Source organism: Gorilla gorilla, chromosome 19, assembly GCF_029281585.2.
Source record: "Gorilla gorilla gorilla isolate KB3781 chromosome 19, NHGRI_mGorGor1-v2.1_pri, whole genome shotgun sequence".
Lineage (NCBI taxonomy): Eukaryota > Metazoa > Chordata > Mammalia > Primates > Hominidae > Gorilla > Gorilla gorilla.
Genome location: NC_073243.2, coordinates 16,112,864 through 16,128,590, shown reverse-complemented (window position 1 = coordinate 16,128,590; position 15,727 = coordinate 16,112,864). Strand labels below are relative to the sequence as shown.

The 15,727-nt window shown below is 52.3% G+C and overlaps 1 protein-coding gene across 2 annotated transcripts in view; it reads left to right on the top strand.

Annotated features, from left to right (window-relative positions):
- Positions 1-13,516: 13,516 nt before the first annotated feature.
- NXN (nucleoredoxin) overlaps positions 13,517-15,727 on the top strand; it is a 179,623-nt gene continuing 177,412 nt past the window's right edge. Inside the window, exon 1 of one of the 2 annotated variants that reach the window (XM_055367082.2) lies at positions 13,517-13,990. In XM_055367082.2, the coding sequence (XP_055223057.1) occupies positions 13,631-13,990 (360 nt within the window). In that variant the 5' untranslated portion in view covers positions 13,517-13,630. The remainder of the gene's footprint in view (positions 13,991-15,727) is intronic. The other variant, XM_031003187.3, reaches the window with a different exon arrangement.

Sequence of the window (15,727 nt, the reverse complement as noted above, 5' to 3'; positions counted from 1 at the left end):
GATTATGTGAGGTGGATTATGTGAGGGTGGAGTGGCTCTTAGCTTTTATCTCTGAATCACTTTCCCCACAAGAGGACATTTATCGTCTGGCCTGGTCTGACAGATGAAATAAGGCTTGACGTCGCTGGCTGCAGCAGATGGAAACAAGGCAGGGGGCGTGGGGCCTCCAGCCATGAGTCGTGGGTTCCCACGGGCAGCCGGCGATAAAGAGCACTCCAGGCTCCGGATGGGGTCCTCCAGGCCCAGCCCTGAGCACCGTCGGTCTCTCCCTTCTGTCTCCACAGTGAAGGGCATGTAATAGCATCATCTGTTCATCTTCATAGAGTATTGGCCTGGTGAGGGGCTGGGCTTACTGGAGGTCCATGAGGCTGCCCTAAACCATCATCACTGAGAACCAGGTGGTTAAGCTGCTGAGCGCAGAGTTAGTTTCTGACTCAGAAAGGTCCGAGGTGGGCGTGAAATTTTGGATTTCCCAGGTGATGCTACTGCTGGTTGGGGACCACATTTTTTTTTTCTTTTTTCTGAGATGGAGTCTCGCTCTGTCGCCCAGGCTGGTGTGCAATGGTGCGATCTCAGCTCACTGCAACCTCCATTTCCCAGCTTTAAGTGATTCTCCTGCCTCAGCCTCCCGACCCCAGCTACAGGCATGAGCCACCATGCCCAGCTAATTTTTTTGTATTTTTAGTAGAGACGGAGTTTCACCATGTTGGCCAGGCTGCTCTTGAACTCCTGACCTCAAGTGATCTGCCCGCCTTGGCCTCCCAAAGTGCTGGGATTACAGATGTGAGCCGCCGCACTCGGACCCTTGTGAACTTTTGCTAGTAATTCTTTTTTCTTCTCACAACACTCCACTCATGCCCCTCAGCTCTGTCTTTAAATATTCCTGCCCTTCAAAACTTACCTTTTCTGATTAATCTAATTGGAAGTAATGTCTTCTCTGAGCCTCTTTTTTTTTTTTGAGACAGGGTCTTTCTTTGTGGCCCAAACTGGAGTGCAGTTGCCCCATCATGGCTCGCTGCAGCCTCGACCTCCTGGGCTCAAGGGATCCTCCTACCTCGACCCTGCCAAGTAGCTGGGACCATGGGCATGTACCACCATGCCGGGCTAATGTTTTTTTGTTTTTTTGAGACGGAGTCTTGCTCTGTCGCCCAGGCTGGAGTGCAGTGGTGTGATCTTGGCTCAGTGCAAGCTCTGCCTACCAGGTTCACGCCATTCTCCTGCCTCAGCCTCCCGAGTAGCTGGGACTACAGGCACCCGCCACCACGCCCAGCTAATTTTTTGTATTTTTAGTAGAGATGGGGTTTCACCGTGTTAGCCAGGATGGTCTCGATCTCCTGACCTCGTGATCCGCCCGCCTCAGCCTCCCAAAGTGCTGGGATTACAGGTGTGAGCCACCGCGCCCTGGGCTAACTTTTAAAAACCTTTTTTATAGAAACTGGTTCTTACTCTGTTGCCCAGACTGGTCTCAAACTCCTGGGCTCAAGCAATCCTCCCACCTCAGCCTCCCAAAGTGCTGGGGTTACAGGTGTGAGCCACCGCTCCGGCCTCTTAATAGGCTCTTAACTGGTTTTTGAGCCTCTTACCTTGCTGTTCTCCAAACGATTCACAGAATGATCTTCCCACACAGGACTGTGATCGTGCTCCCTACTCTGGATTCTACTTCATGCCAGGATAAAATCTGAACTCAACGTGTTGCTTTTACAACTAGTGCCCAGGAAGACACAGGTGCTTCCGTCCAGGTTTAGTTCTTTTTTTTTGAGACAGAGTCTTGCTTCTTCACCCAGGCTGGAGTGCAATGGTGAGATCTCGGCTCACTGCAACCTCTGCCTCCTGGGTTCAGCAGTTCTCCTGCCTCAGCCTCCCAAGTAGCTGGGATTACAGTCATGTGCCAGCACGGCCGGCTAATTTTTTGTATTTTTAGTAGAGATGGGGTTTCACCAGGCTGACAAGAATGGTTTTGAATTCCTGACCTCAAGTGATCTGCCCGCCTTGGCCTCCCAAAATGCTGGGATTACAGGTGTGAGCCACTGTGCCTGGCCTAGGGGTACAAGTTATAATCCTCAGATTTGATCTGAAAAGTATTGGGATTACAGGCATGAGCCACCGTGCTCAGCCTAGGGGTATGAATTATAATCCTCAGATCTAATCTGAAAAGTATTTGAAGCAGATAGAAAAATGCACAATGTTTTCTCCAGCACTTTACGCTTCTACAAGAAAGTCAGAAAAGAGTTAGGAAAGTTGTTTAGGAACTAGAGACTAATGGCCGGGCATGGTGGCTCATGCCTGTAATCCCAGCACTTTGGGAGGTCAAGGCAGGAGGATCACCTGAGCCCAGGAGTTCAAGACCAGCCTCGGCCACATAGTGAGACTGTGTCTCTACAAAAAAATACAAAAATTAGGCTGGGTTTGGTGGCTCACACCTGTAATCCCAGCACTTTGGGAGGCCGAGGCGGGCAGATCACGAGTTCAGGAGATTGAGACCATCCTGGCTAACACGGTGAAACCCTGTCTCTACTAAAAATACAAAAAATTAGCCAGGCATGGTGGCGGGCGCCTGTGGTCCCAGCTACTCAAGAGGCTGAAGCAAGAGAATGGCGTGAACCCAGGAGGTGGAGCTTGCAGGAGCTTGCAGATCACGCCACTGCACTCCAGCCAGGGCAACAGAGCGAGACTCCGTCTCTAAAAAAACAAAAAATACAAAAATTAGCTCGGCATGGTGACATGTGCCTGTAGTCCCAGCTACTTGGGAGGCTGAGGTGGGAGGATTGCTTGAGCCCAGGAGGTCAAGGCTTCAGTGAGCCATCATCGTACCACTGCACTCCAGCCTGGGTGACAGAGTGAGAACCATCTCAAAAAAGAAAAACAAAAAAGCAACCCAGAGACCAGACTTGTCCTGCTTTGCTAAGGGATAAAAGGAATAATAGAAAGAATAATAAATCACCGTGGCTCCCCAAAGTTATATATCAAGTTGGTGCCAGAAAGATCTGCACCACACTTCTGCCATAGCCAGTGAGAACAACGATCTTCTCCCCCTTTCTTCGTCTTGATCCTTGTCAGATCTCGCCTCCATATTCTGCTGTATGCACTTCTCTACCAGGTAATTTCCTTTATTAGTGGATCTGCCACAAAATACCAACTTTTTAAAAAGGAAAATATAAAACAGACATTAAAGCTTATAATACAGGCCGGGTGCGGTGGCTCACACCTGTAATCCCAGCACTTTGGGAGGCTGAGGCGGGCGGATCACCTGAGGTCAGGAGTTCAAGACCAGCCTGGCCAACATAGTGAAACCCTGTCTTTACCAAAAATGCAAAAATTAGCTGGGCATGGTGGCGGGCGTCTGTAGTCCCAGCTATTCTGGAGGCTGAGGCAGGAGAATGGCATGAAACCACGAGGCGGAGCTTGCAGTGAGCCGAGATTGTGCCACTGCACTCCAGCCTGGGCGACAGAGCGAGACTCTGTCTCAAAAAAAAAAAAAAGAAAAAAGAATTACAAATGGGGCCGGGTGCAGTGGCTCATGCCTGTAATCCCTGCAGTTCAGAAGGCCAAGCCGGAGGATCCCTTGTAGTCAAGAGTTCAAGACCAGCCTGGGCAGCATAGTGAGACCTCTATCTCTAAAAAAAAAAAAAAGAAAGAAAGAAAATAAATTAGCCGGGCATGGTGGAGTGCACCTGTAATTCCAGCTATGCGGGAGGCTGAGGTGGGAGGATCACTTGAGCCCAGGAGTTGGAGGCTGCAGTGAGCCATGATCACAGCAGTATACCCCAGCCTGGGTGACAGAGCAAGACCCCATTTCTTTTTTTTTTCCCTTTTTTTTTTTTTTTTTGAGATGGAGTCTCACTGTGTCACCAGGCTGGAGTGCAGTGGTGTGATCCCGGCTCACTGCAACATCTGCCTCTCGGGTTCAAGTGATCCCCCTGTCTCAGCCTCCTGAGTAGCTGGAATTACAGGCATCCACCACCACACCCAGCTAGTTTTTGTGTTTTTAGTAGAGACGGGGTTTCACCATGTTGGCCAGGATGGTCTCGATCTCTTGACCTCATGATCTGCCCACCTCGGCCTCCCAAAGTGCTGGGATTATAGGCGTGAACCACCGTGCCTGGCTAAGACCCTGTTTCTTTAAAAAAAAAAAAAAAAAAGACAAGTTGTAGCTTAGTATTTCCTACCTCTTCTGCACCCTCCTTTCTCTTGTGCTACGTCTTAAAGATACCCCGTGTCAGTGTGTGTGATGGGCAATTGTGTGTGTCAACTTGACTGGGCCGTTTAGTGTCCAGATATTTAAAGGCAACCCAATCCTCATTTGGGCGTGTTAGCCAGACCTAGTTATAGAGCAACCTGAAAATCTGCTAGCTTTGAGAGGGACCAGAGCGAGAGAAAGCACTGTAGCAGGTTCCGACTGTGGTGGAAGCTGCTCTCCATGTGGGCCACGTGATCCAGCTGATCCAGTGGTGCTTGAAGAGACCGTGGCAGACAAGGATGCTGTTTGCAGCCTTTGGCAGGCCCCGTAGGTGAATCGCAGAGCAAGCCTGTAGGATTTTGGAGCAAAGCTCTGCCATCCGGTGGACAGTACTCTCCTTTTGAGACACAGATTTTGGACTGCTACTGGGCCTTCTTGGAGACTGATGCTTAGCCATGGGCCACGGAGTTACCATGTGGCCTGAGCTGCCCGTCGTGAACTGGAGGTTCTCTGACCCATCAAGCCATAAAGTTGGGTGTGCACAGCAGCACTGTGCTTCACCATCTAATGGAAATAGTATACACGTGACTGGGCCCAAGCAGGCCCTGAAGGCACCAGGAAGTTAGATGAAGAAGCAGCTTCAAAGGCCCTTGGTCCCCACTCCCGGGACTCCACCCTGCCTTCCCTCTCCCAGCCTGCACCTCCAGCATCATGGAGAGTCCTCCATGATCAGCTGACAGAGAAAGCGAAGACTCACATCCCAGTTTGCAGATGGTTCTGTACCACGTGCAGGCTCTGCCCGAAACTGAGCAGCTGCTGCCCTCCAGCCTCTTCCTTGGACATCCCTGAAGGACAGCAGTGGGGGCAGATCCTCCCGGTGGGCAGACGTTGGCACAGTGCACCTGGTTGTTGGTTGTGCTTGGAAGGAGAAATGGCTGGACGTGAGAGCACACACCGATTCACCGACCGTAGCCAGTGATTTGCCTGGAGAGTCAGGGACTTGGAAGGAACATGATTGGAAAATTAGTGACAAGGAAACCGAGGGAACTGAGAGCAGAGGTATGTGGGCAAAAACCGTGACGATACTTGTGTCCCATGTAAATGCTCGCCAAAGGGTGGCCTCACCAGGGAAGGGTTCGAATCTTCAAGCGATAGGATGGCCCGTTCTCTGGGTGCTGCTCAGCCTCTCTCCCCCGACACCACAGTTAGTGCCCACTGGGCTCATGAACAAAGTGGCCATGAGGGCAGGGATAAAGGTTATTCATGGGCTCACAGCACAGACTCTTACTCACCATGGCCATCCTGGATGCAGCCATGGCTGAAAGCCCCATCTGCCAGCAACAGAGACCAACCCTGAGCCCCTGAAATGATGCCATTCCCTGGGGTGATCAGCCAGCGACCCAGTGACCCCATTCCCTGGGGTGATCAGCCAGTGACCCGGTGACCCCATTCCCTGGGGTAATCAGCTGGTGACCCCAATCCCTGGGGTGATCAGCCGGTGACCCCATTCCCTGGGGTGATCAGACAGCGACCCGGTGACCCCATTCCCTGGGGTGATCAGTCGGTGACCCCATTCCCTGGGGTGATCAGCCAGCGACCCAGTGACCCCATTCCTTGGGGTGATCAGCCGGTGACCCCAATCCCTGGGGTGATCAGCCAGTGACCCCATTCCCTGGGATGATCAGCCAGCGACCCGGTGACCCCATTCCCTGGGGTGATCAGTCGGCAACCCCATTCCCTGGGGTGATCAGCCAGCGACCCGGTGACCCCATTCTCTAGGGTGATCAGCCAGCAACCCAGTGACAGGTTGATGACACTGGATCACTTCCATCACGGAAGGGGCAGCATTTTGTCCTCACTGGAATAGACACTTACTCTAGATCGGGATTTGCCTTCCCTGTACGTCACGCTCCTGCCAAAACTAGCATCCATGGACTCACAGAATGCCGTACCTACTGTCACGGTATGCCACACCTCACTGCTTCTGTCTGAGGAACTCCCTTCACAGCAAAGAAAGTATGGTAACGAGCCCATGCTCATGGAATTTCCCGGTACAACCATGTTGTCCACCATCTTGAAGCAGCTGGTTTGATAAGATGGTGGAATGGCCTTTTGAAGACTCCACTACAGCACCAGCTGGGTGGCGATGCCTTGCAGGTATGGGCCAGAGTTCTCCAGGAGGCAGTATATGCTCTGAATCAGAACTGAGTGTAGGGTGCTGTTTCTCCCACAGCCAGGATTCATGGGTCCGGGAATCAAGGGGTGGCAATGAGAGGGGCACCAGTCCCTAGTACCCCTAGTGACCCAGCAGCAAGATGTTAGTTTCCTGTTCACGTGACCTTATGCTCTGCTGGCCTAGGGGTCGTATTTCCAAATGGAGGAATGTTTCCTCCAGAAGACCCAACAATGGTGCCATTGAACTCCAAGTGAGGACTTCTGCTGGGCCTGTTTGGCCTCCCACTGCCTCTGAATCAACAGGCAGATAAGAGAGTTACTGTGCTGGCTGGGGTGATTGATCCTGGATTGGACCACAAGTCCACAATTGAGGTGAGCAAGAGTATGTCTGGAATAGAGGAGGCCCCTCAGGCTGTCCTAGTAGACCATGGCCTATGATTTAGGGCAATGGAAAAACCACAAGAATTCAATCCAGGCAGGACTACCAAGGGCCCAGACCTTTCAGGAATGAAAGTTTGGGTCACCCACCAGGAAAAGACCCGCAACCAGCTGAGGTGCTTACTGAAAGCAAAGGGAATACATAATGGATAGTGAAAGGTCATTATAAATACCAGCCACAACCCATGGCCAGTTACAGAAACATGGGCTGGAATGATCATGGATATTTCCTACTTGTTTTGTTAGGAATATGTTTCTGTGTGTTTATATACTGGCAAACCTGAAGATATTGCAGCTTTGGTTCCAGACTACAACAATAAAACTAATATCACAGGCCGGGCGCAGTGGCTCACACCTGTAATCCCAGCACTTTGGGAGGCTGAGGCGAATGGATCACCTGAGGTCAGGAGTTTGAGACCAGCCTGGCCAACATGGTGAAACACTGTCTCTACTAAAAATACAAACAAAATAGCTGGGCGTGGTGATATGCACCTATAATCCCAGCTACTCATGAGGCTGAGGCAGGAGAATGGCTTGAACCAGGAAGGCAGAGGTTGCAGTGAGCCAAAATCACGCCATTGCACTCCAGCCTGGACAACGAATGAAGCTTCATCTCAAAAAAACAAAAACAAAAACAAAACAGCTGGGTGTGGTGGCTCACGCCTGTAATCCCAGCACTGTGGGTGGATCATGAGGTCAGGAGATCGAGACCATCCTGGCTAATATGGTGAAACCCTGTCTATACTAAAAATACAAAAATTAGCTGGTTGTCCTGTCAGGTGCCTGTAATCCCAGCTACTTGGGAGGCCAAGGCAAGAGAATGGCATGAACCAGGGAGGTGGAGCTTGCAGTGAGTGGAGATGGCACCACCCCACTCCAGCCTGGGTGACAGAGCGAGACTCCGCCTCAAAAAAAAAAAAAAAGATGCTAATGATCATTTGAGCCTTTAGCAAGTTGCAATCATTTTGCTGGTGGAGGGTCTTGCCTCAATATTGATGGCTGGTGGTGACTGATCAGGATGGTGGTTGCTGAAGGTTGGGTGGCTGTGGTAAAAGCGCTGAAAATGAGACTGCAGTGAAGCTTGCCGTATCCATCATCTCTCCCTCTCAAGAAAGATTTCTCTGTAGCATGCGATGCTGTTTGATAGCATTTTACCCACAGTAGAACTTCTTTCAAAATTGGAGTCAGTCCTCTCAAACCTTACTGCTGCCTTATTAAGTTGACGTTCTAAGTCCTTTGTTGTCATTTCAACAATGTTCACAGCGTCTTCCCTAGGAACAGAAACCACCTCAAGAAGGCACTGTCTTTGCTCGTCTACAAGAAGCAACTCCTCACCTGCTACAGTTTGGTCATGAGATTGCAGCCATCTCAGCCCCATCTTCAGGCTTCACCTCTCATTCTAGTTCTCATTGTTTCTACCGCATCCACACTTTCTTCCTTCACGGAAGACACGTGTGATGGTTGGAATCAACTTCTTCCAAACTCCTGTTAATGTTGATATTTTGATCTTCTCCCATGAGTCACGAATGCTTTTTTTTTAAGAAAAAGTCTTGCTCTGTCACCCAGGCTGGAGTGCAGTGGCACAGTCATGGCTTACTGCAGCCTCGACCTCCTGGGCTCAATCGATCCTCCCACCTCAGCCTCCTGAGTAGCTAGGACTACAGGCATACGCCACCACACCCAGCTAATTTTTTTTTTTTTTTTTGAGACAGGGTCTTACTCTGTCACCCAAGCTGGAGTGCAGTGGCACAATCACGGTTCACTGAAAGCCTCGACCTCCCAGGCTCAGGTGATCCTCCGACCTCAGCCTCCTGAGTAGCTGGGACCATGGGTGTGCGCCACCACACCCAGCTAATTTTTTAATTTTTAGTAGAGATGGGGTTTTGCCATGTTGCTCAGGCTAGTCTTGAACTCGTGACTTCAGGTGATCCGCCCGCCTCGGCCTCCCACAGTGCTGGGATTCCAGGCATGAACCACTGCGCCTGGCCCACATCATGTGTGCTACTCTTTCTAAAGTCCAAGGACTGTGATTTATGAATCTTAAAAGTGACAAATATATATTTGTGCTGTGTGTATTTCATATGACTTCGTGTGCCTTCAAATGCAATTTCTGAAGAGAAAACTCTAATATGTTCTCCAGAATGCGATACATGTTGAGGCTTATTCCTACGTATTTTAAAACAATAATACTTTTCAGAATAGCCAAGTCCATTCATGTAACATCGCTAGCTGAACACCAATGGGGACATTCTCCTTAAGAGAACCACATACACAGAGAGAGAGAGATTTCTGTAGCCCAGAGCACACTGGCTAATTCTTCACAGGATGCCAAATGACTCCTTGGGCTTCTTATAACACCCACTACAATTATGATTCTGGGATCATTTCCATTGCAAATCCCCTCTTTCCACACCCCTTTAAAAGGCAGCTGTGATATTTGGCCTCTAACCAAGGCCTGCCACATCCACAATTCTCTAAATTTTATTTATACTTCATGTGCAGTGTGTTCGAACTCTCCCTTCCCCAGGTGCCAGATGCTGGTTTGGACACACTCCAGTGGAAAGTGCTTTCCTGTAAAATAAGAAAAGTCACACATGGAAGAAACCTCCTCTTTATATCAGACTTGCACCAAGTATACCAAAGTTAATACTCGAATATTTGCAATATTTGCAGCCCCCCCCAAATTCCCTCTTCACCGGCCTCCACACCAAATGCCTCTTGCCCTTTGGCTGCCGTAGCAGGTAAATGCTGATAGCCCTTTTACATTTCTGTAGTTTTCATAATTTTGAAAGTGTCGGAGTGTAGGACTCTAACACTCTTTCAGTAGTGCCTAACCCATGTACCCAGTGCATGGGCCTTTCAGATACGATTTGGATGAGATGATAAAACATTGTAACCCATTTACAGGATTTCAAAAGACGTCTAGTAACTATGTATGTGTGTGTGTGTGTATATATATATATATATATATATATATATATATATATATATATATATACACTTTTTTTTTTTTTTTTTTGAGATGGAGTCTCTCCCTGTCGCCCAGGCTGGAGTGCAGTGGTGCGATCTCGGCTCACTGCAAACTCCGCCTCCTGGGTTCATGCCATTCTGCCTGAGCCTCCCGAGTTCATGCCATTCTGCCTCAGCCTCCCGAGTAGCTGGGACTACAGGTGCCCGCCACCTCGCCCGGCTAATTTTTTGTATTTTTAGTAGAGATGGGGTTTCACTGTGTTAGCCAGGATGGTCCCAATCTCCTGACCTCATGATCTGCCCGCCTCGGCCTCCCAAAGTATTGGGATTACAGGTGTGAGCCACCTCGCCCGGCCTAGTAACTTAATATATATGATATGAGTAGCTTTAAATGTTTTCACCAAGGCCGGGCGGTGGCTCATGCCTGTAATCCCAGAACTTTGGGAGGCTGAGGCGGGTGGATCACTTGAGGCCAGGAGTTTGAGACCAGCCTGGCCAGTATGGTGAAAACCCTGTCTCTATTAAAGATACAAAAAATTGGCCAGGCGCGGTGGCGGGCGCCTGTAATCCCAGCTACTCCGGAGGCTGAGGCAGAGAATTGCTTAAACCTGGAGGGGCGGAGCTTGCAGTGAGCCGAGATTGCGCCACTGCACTCCAGCCTGGGCAACAGAGCAAGACTCTGTTGCAAAAAACAAACAAACAAAACAAAACAAAAAAATTAGTCAGTGCATGCCTGTAATCCCAGCTACTCGAGAGGCTGAGGCAGGAGAATCACTTGAATCTGGTAGGCAGAGGTTGCAGGAGCTGAGATCGCATCACTGCACTCCAGCCTGGGCAACAGAGTGAGACTCTGACTGTAGGGACCAGCCCCACAGGGTCGGTGGGTCTCTCCCCGTGTGCGGAGACGAGAGAGTGTAAAAATAAAGACACAAGACAAAGAGATAAAAGGCAGCTGGGCCCGGGGGACCACTACCACCAAGTCGCGGAGACCGGTAGTGGTCCCAAATGCCAGGCTGCACTGATATTTATTGGATACAAGATAAAGGGGCAGGATAAGGAGAGTGAGCCATCTCCAATGATAGGTAAGGCCACGTGGGTCACGTGTCCACTGGACAGGGGGCCCTTCCCTGCCTGGCAGCCGAGGCAGAGAGAGAGAGGAGACAGAGAGAAACAACTTCCACCATTATTAGAGACTTATAGTACTTTCACTAATTTGCTACTGCTATCTAGAAGGCAGAGCCAGGTGTACAGAATGGAACACGAAGGCGGACTAGGAGCGTGACCAATGAAGCACAGCATCACAGGGAGACAGTTAGGCCTCTGGATAATTGTGGGCGAGCCTGCAGTCAGGCCCTCCACAAGAGGTGGAGGAGTAGAGTCTTCTCTAAACTCCCCCGGGGAAAGGGAGACTCCCTTTCCCGGTCTGCTAAGTAGAGGGTGTTTTTCCTTGACACTTATGCTAACGCTAGACCACAGTCCGCCTGGCCACAGGTGTCTTCCCAGACGCTGGTGTTACCGCTAGACCAAGGAGCCCTCTGGTAGCCCTGTCTGGGCATAACAGAAGGCTCGCACTCTTGTCTTCTGGTCACTCCTCACTATGTCCCCTCAGCTCCCATCTCTGTATGGCCTGGTTTTCCCTAGATTATGATTATAGAGCGAGGATTATTATAATATTGGAATAGAGAGTAATTGCTACAAATTAATGATGAATGATGTTCATATATAAGCATATCTAAGATCTATATCTGGTATAACTAATCTTGTTTTATATTTTATTATACTGGAACAGCTTGTGTCCTCGGTCTCTTGCCTCAGCGCTTGGGTGGCTTGCCGCCCACACTGTCTCAAAATAAATAAATAAATAAATAAAGTTTTCACTAAAAAGTGATGCTTTCTGTGTGTGTTTTATAATATTGTCCCTACAGTGGCACAGAGTTTCAGCATGAAAGTCTCCTAAGAATTAAGGTGGAATTCGACTTTGCAGTAGGATTCTAGCGTGTTCGAAGGCGGTCCTCCATCTAAGATCTTACCTGTGTCATTAGCAATACCAGCAGGTGACTAAGGAAGTGGATATAACTTGTAGAGACGCCAGTCCACTTCCCGCTCCCATCTCCACCTCTCCCAATTGTTTTATATGGTAACATTTCACCAAGCTGGAACCCTGCACCATTCCTTATTCTACCCTAGAAAAACGAAGAACCTTCGACGTGAACACTTACGTTTTGTGCCAGAAGCCTGAAGTTCTATTCTGAGGTTTAAATTAGCTCCCGCAAAGCGTCCTATCATTTGTGTATGTGGAAAGCTGCTGTAAAATAAAAGCATTGTGCCTGGTGTCCCGGCAGTGTCTTTTCACAAATGGAGTTTGGTCGGCCTCATTTTTCACTCTTTCCATTAGGTGGCGATGGATGCACAGGAAATACCCTCCGAAGCGGCGGTGGAAGCTCTGACAGGGGCGGGTTTTCAGCTTTTATTTTTTTACTTTCGCTGAGTCGTCAGTAGCTGATCCACACCGGCGGCCTGTTACTGTGGCTGGGCCCGGATCTGCACCTGCTTCGTGCACCAGTGGGTTGGGTTGGGGGGAGGCGCTGCGTGGCCAGAGTACTCGCCACGGACCACTTGTTTTTTTGTTTTTTTGAGACGGAGTCTCGCTCTGTTGCCCAGGCTGGAGCGCAATGGAGCGATCTCGGCTCACTGCAGCCTCCGTCTCCCGGCTTCACGCCATTCTCCTACCTCAGCATCCTGAGTTGCTCGGGTTACAGGTGCCTGCCACTACACCCAGCTAATTTTTGTATTTTTAGTAGAGGCGGGGGTGTCACCATATTGGCCAGGCTGGTCTCGAACTCCTGACCTTGTGATCCACCCACCTCGGCCTCCCAAAGTGCTGGGAATTCAGGCGTGAGACACCGCGCCCGGCCCAGACCACCTGTTTAATCCAGCTTCTCCCTAAGCATCGGGGAGCATCCTGCCAGCTGGTAGGGAAAAAAAAAAATCTCTAGAAATGTTCTCAACTATCCATAGACTTGACATGAGGATGGAGCAGATTCAGGAGCGCGGCCAGCATTGGTCTGGAGGCCCCGCGGCGTCCTTTGCATCCATCTGTGGGGCTGGAAGACAGATTCGCTGGGGGCAGAGACTCCGGCGACCCCTGGACGGAAATCCCACACTGAGACCTGGCACCCTAACCAGACCCCACCAGAAGCTGCGAGGGCGTCCTCGGCCCCCTTAGAACAGCTTGGAACACACAGAGGAGTCAGTGTCCAGCCAGGCCCGGCCTGATGCAGTGAGGACGGCGGGTCTTTAAGCATCTCAGGGTCAGTGGGGCCCGGAGAGGCCTAAGGGTCAGGCTTCGTGCAGGGAGAGGAGGAGGGAAAGGCCGGGGAGGAACAGGAAGAGGGTGAATTGCTCCGTGGGGAGGGGGCGGGATCCCTGGAGGTCTGGAGGGAATTTAGAACTGGGGAGGAGAGAAAATGCGGGCCGGGCTGCAGCCCAGGAAAGCGCCGGCTCAGCGGGCCCTTCTCCTTTCTTCACTTCGGCCGCGGGCTTTCCAGGGAGAGTGCGGCGTTTCGGGTCCGGCTTCTCGCCCAAGCAGTCACCCCGCGCACTGCGGCCGGCAAGGGCGGACCCCGCCTGGGCGGAGAGCTCTGGCCACGGCCGGCCGCAAACGGGGCGTGGCGAGGGCGGGCGGAGGGGCGTGGCGAGGGCAGCCGAAGGGGCGTGGCGCGGGCCGCGGAGGGGGCGTGGCGTGGGCGGCCCTAGTGGGCCGGGCTCCGCTCTCCGCAGCGCCTGCAGCCGCCGCCGCCGCCGCCTCCTCCCGCCGCGCGGACCGTGGAGCGGGGTCGCAGCCGCCTGCCCGCCCTGCGGTGGGCCAGGATGTCGGGCTTCCTGGAGGAGCTGCTCGGCGAGAAGCTGGTGACGGGCGGCGGCGAGGAGGTGGACGTGCACTCGCTGGGCGCCCGCGGCATCTCGCTGCTGGGTCTCTACTTCGGCTGCAGCCTCAGCGCCCCCTGCGCGCAGCTCAGCGCCAGCCTGGCCGCCTTCTACGGGCGCCTGCGGGGGGACGCGGCGGCCGGGCCGGGGCCGGGAGCGGGGGCCGGGGCGGCGGCGGAGCCCGAGCCGCGGCGGCGCCTGGAGATCGTCTTCGTGTCCTCGGACCAGGACCAGCGGCAGTGGCAGGACTTCGTGCGGGACATGCCGTGGCTGGCGCTGCCCTACAAGGAGAAGCACAGGAAGGTGAGCTGCGCGGGCCTCGCCGGCCCCTGCCCGCCCCCCAGCCCCGTTACCCCTGCCCGCCCCCCACCCCCGTTACCCCTGCCCTCCGCCAACCCCGTTGTCCCCCTGCCCGCCCTCCACCCCCCGACCCCTGCCCCCAGTCCCCCGCCCCCGGACCCACTGTCCTCTCCCCGCCCCCCACCCCGCCGTCCCCGCCTCTGCCCTCCCCTCCCTCTCCGCGCTGTGCCCGCACCCTCATCCCAGGACCCCTCTTTGGTTCGAGTGCTGCGCTGCGCCCGCCCTGGAAAGTTGGACCCCCCTCGGCCCCCGGGACCCCGGCTCGAGCCCCTCCGTCCGCACACACTGGGAGCCTCGGGTGGGGGCGGCTGCGCTCGGGGATCCCGGTTCCGCGACCCCCTCACCCGCGAGCAGAGGCGCCAGGCCCTTCCTGCCTCCGCCGCCGACCCCCGCGGATTCCCACAGTGGGGAGGGGAGGGCGCGCGCCCCCCGCCCGTGGTGCCCGAACCAGCGCGTTTCCTTTCTTTCCGGGAGAAACCTGCCTTCCCGGAGCCCCTTCCCCGGGGACCGGGGACCTGGGGGCCGAGGCCGAGGTCAGGAGAGGCGGCCGGTGACCGTGGCCGTGGCTGTGGCCGAGAAGGGCACTCACGGCTCCGTCTCCCGCCCCCGCCTCCCCCGCCCCAGGCTGAGTTCGCGGCCACCGGGGAGCTTTGCATTGTCTGGCCGTCCAAGCCTCCTCCCTAGACGCCTCCCGGGCGCGGGAACAGCCCGGGCTGTGCAGAGCTCAGCTGCGTGGTGGCCCCTGTGTTCCCGGGGTCTTCGAGTTAAGGGCTGAGCTGACTCCATCGACGCACACTGACTGGAAGAAGGAGGATTTGGGGAAATGGATACTTTGCTGTCAACTTCTCGTGTCTCCCAGTTTGCTGCCGAGTTGAGTTTGGGTTTCTGAGTGTGTCCCTTGGGTGAGGATGTCTGTCTCTGTGATAATAAAGCACATCCAGGGCATTTTGTAATGAATGGAGTCAGAAAAAGTTTTGGAGCGCTGTTGCTTCGTGAGTGTATATGATGCAACGTGTGAATCCAGCCCCCTTCCCTTTTTGAGGAAAGCCTGTTTCTGGACTGGACAGAAGGGCTATTCTGGGGGCGTTTAGTTTCCTCTGGGGAGCATGGCGAGGCGTGCCACGTGTTCCTTTTATATGTGCAGAATCTTGTTGAGAAGCATGATTTAGATTTACTGGGAGCAAAAGGCTTATGTGACCCCAAATGTCTTGAGTAAATCATCCATCCCGAAGCAGTGTGAGGTAGAGATTTGAGATTTGAAGTATGAAATACAGTTGATCCGATGCAGTTTGTAAATTTCACATTGGGAAACCATAGGTTCACTAACCACTCAGAGGCAAGAGTTGGCATTTTTACTGCTTTTTAGGTTATTTTGCCCATTTTGATTGACATGCGTGATATAGTATGAATATGCATGGCCAGTACTTTTTGATTCCAAATACGAGAATCCTTTGTTTTCCTTGGTGGTGGTTTTTGTGATACGTTCGTGGAGAAATAATGTTCAGAAAGTGATTTGCCAAAAAAGATTTTCATTGTTACGGCAAGTTTCTGTTGTAGACTAAAGTCTACTTAAAATAATGTCCTTATCCGGCAATACAAATGATTTCTAGCTTTTGAAAACATAGAATTATGGTAAAATGTTACAGGCTTAACAGCCTATTGTTGTGTTTTTTACTGAAG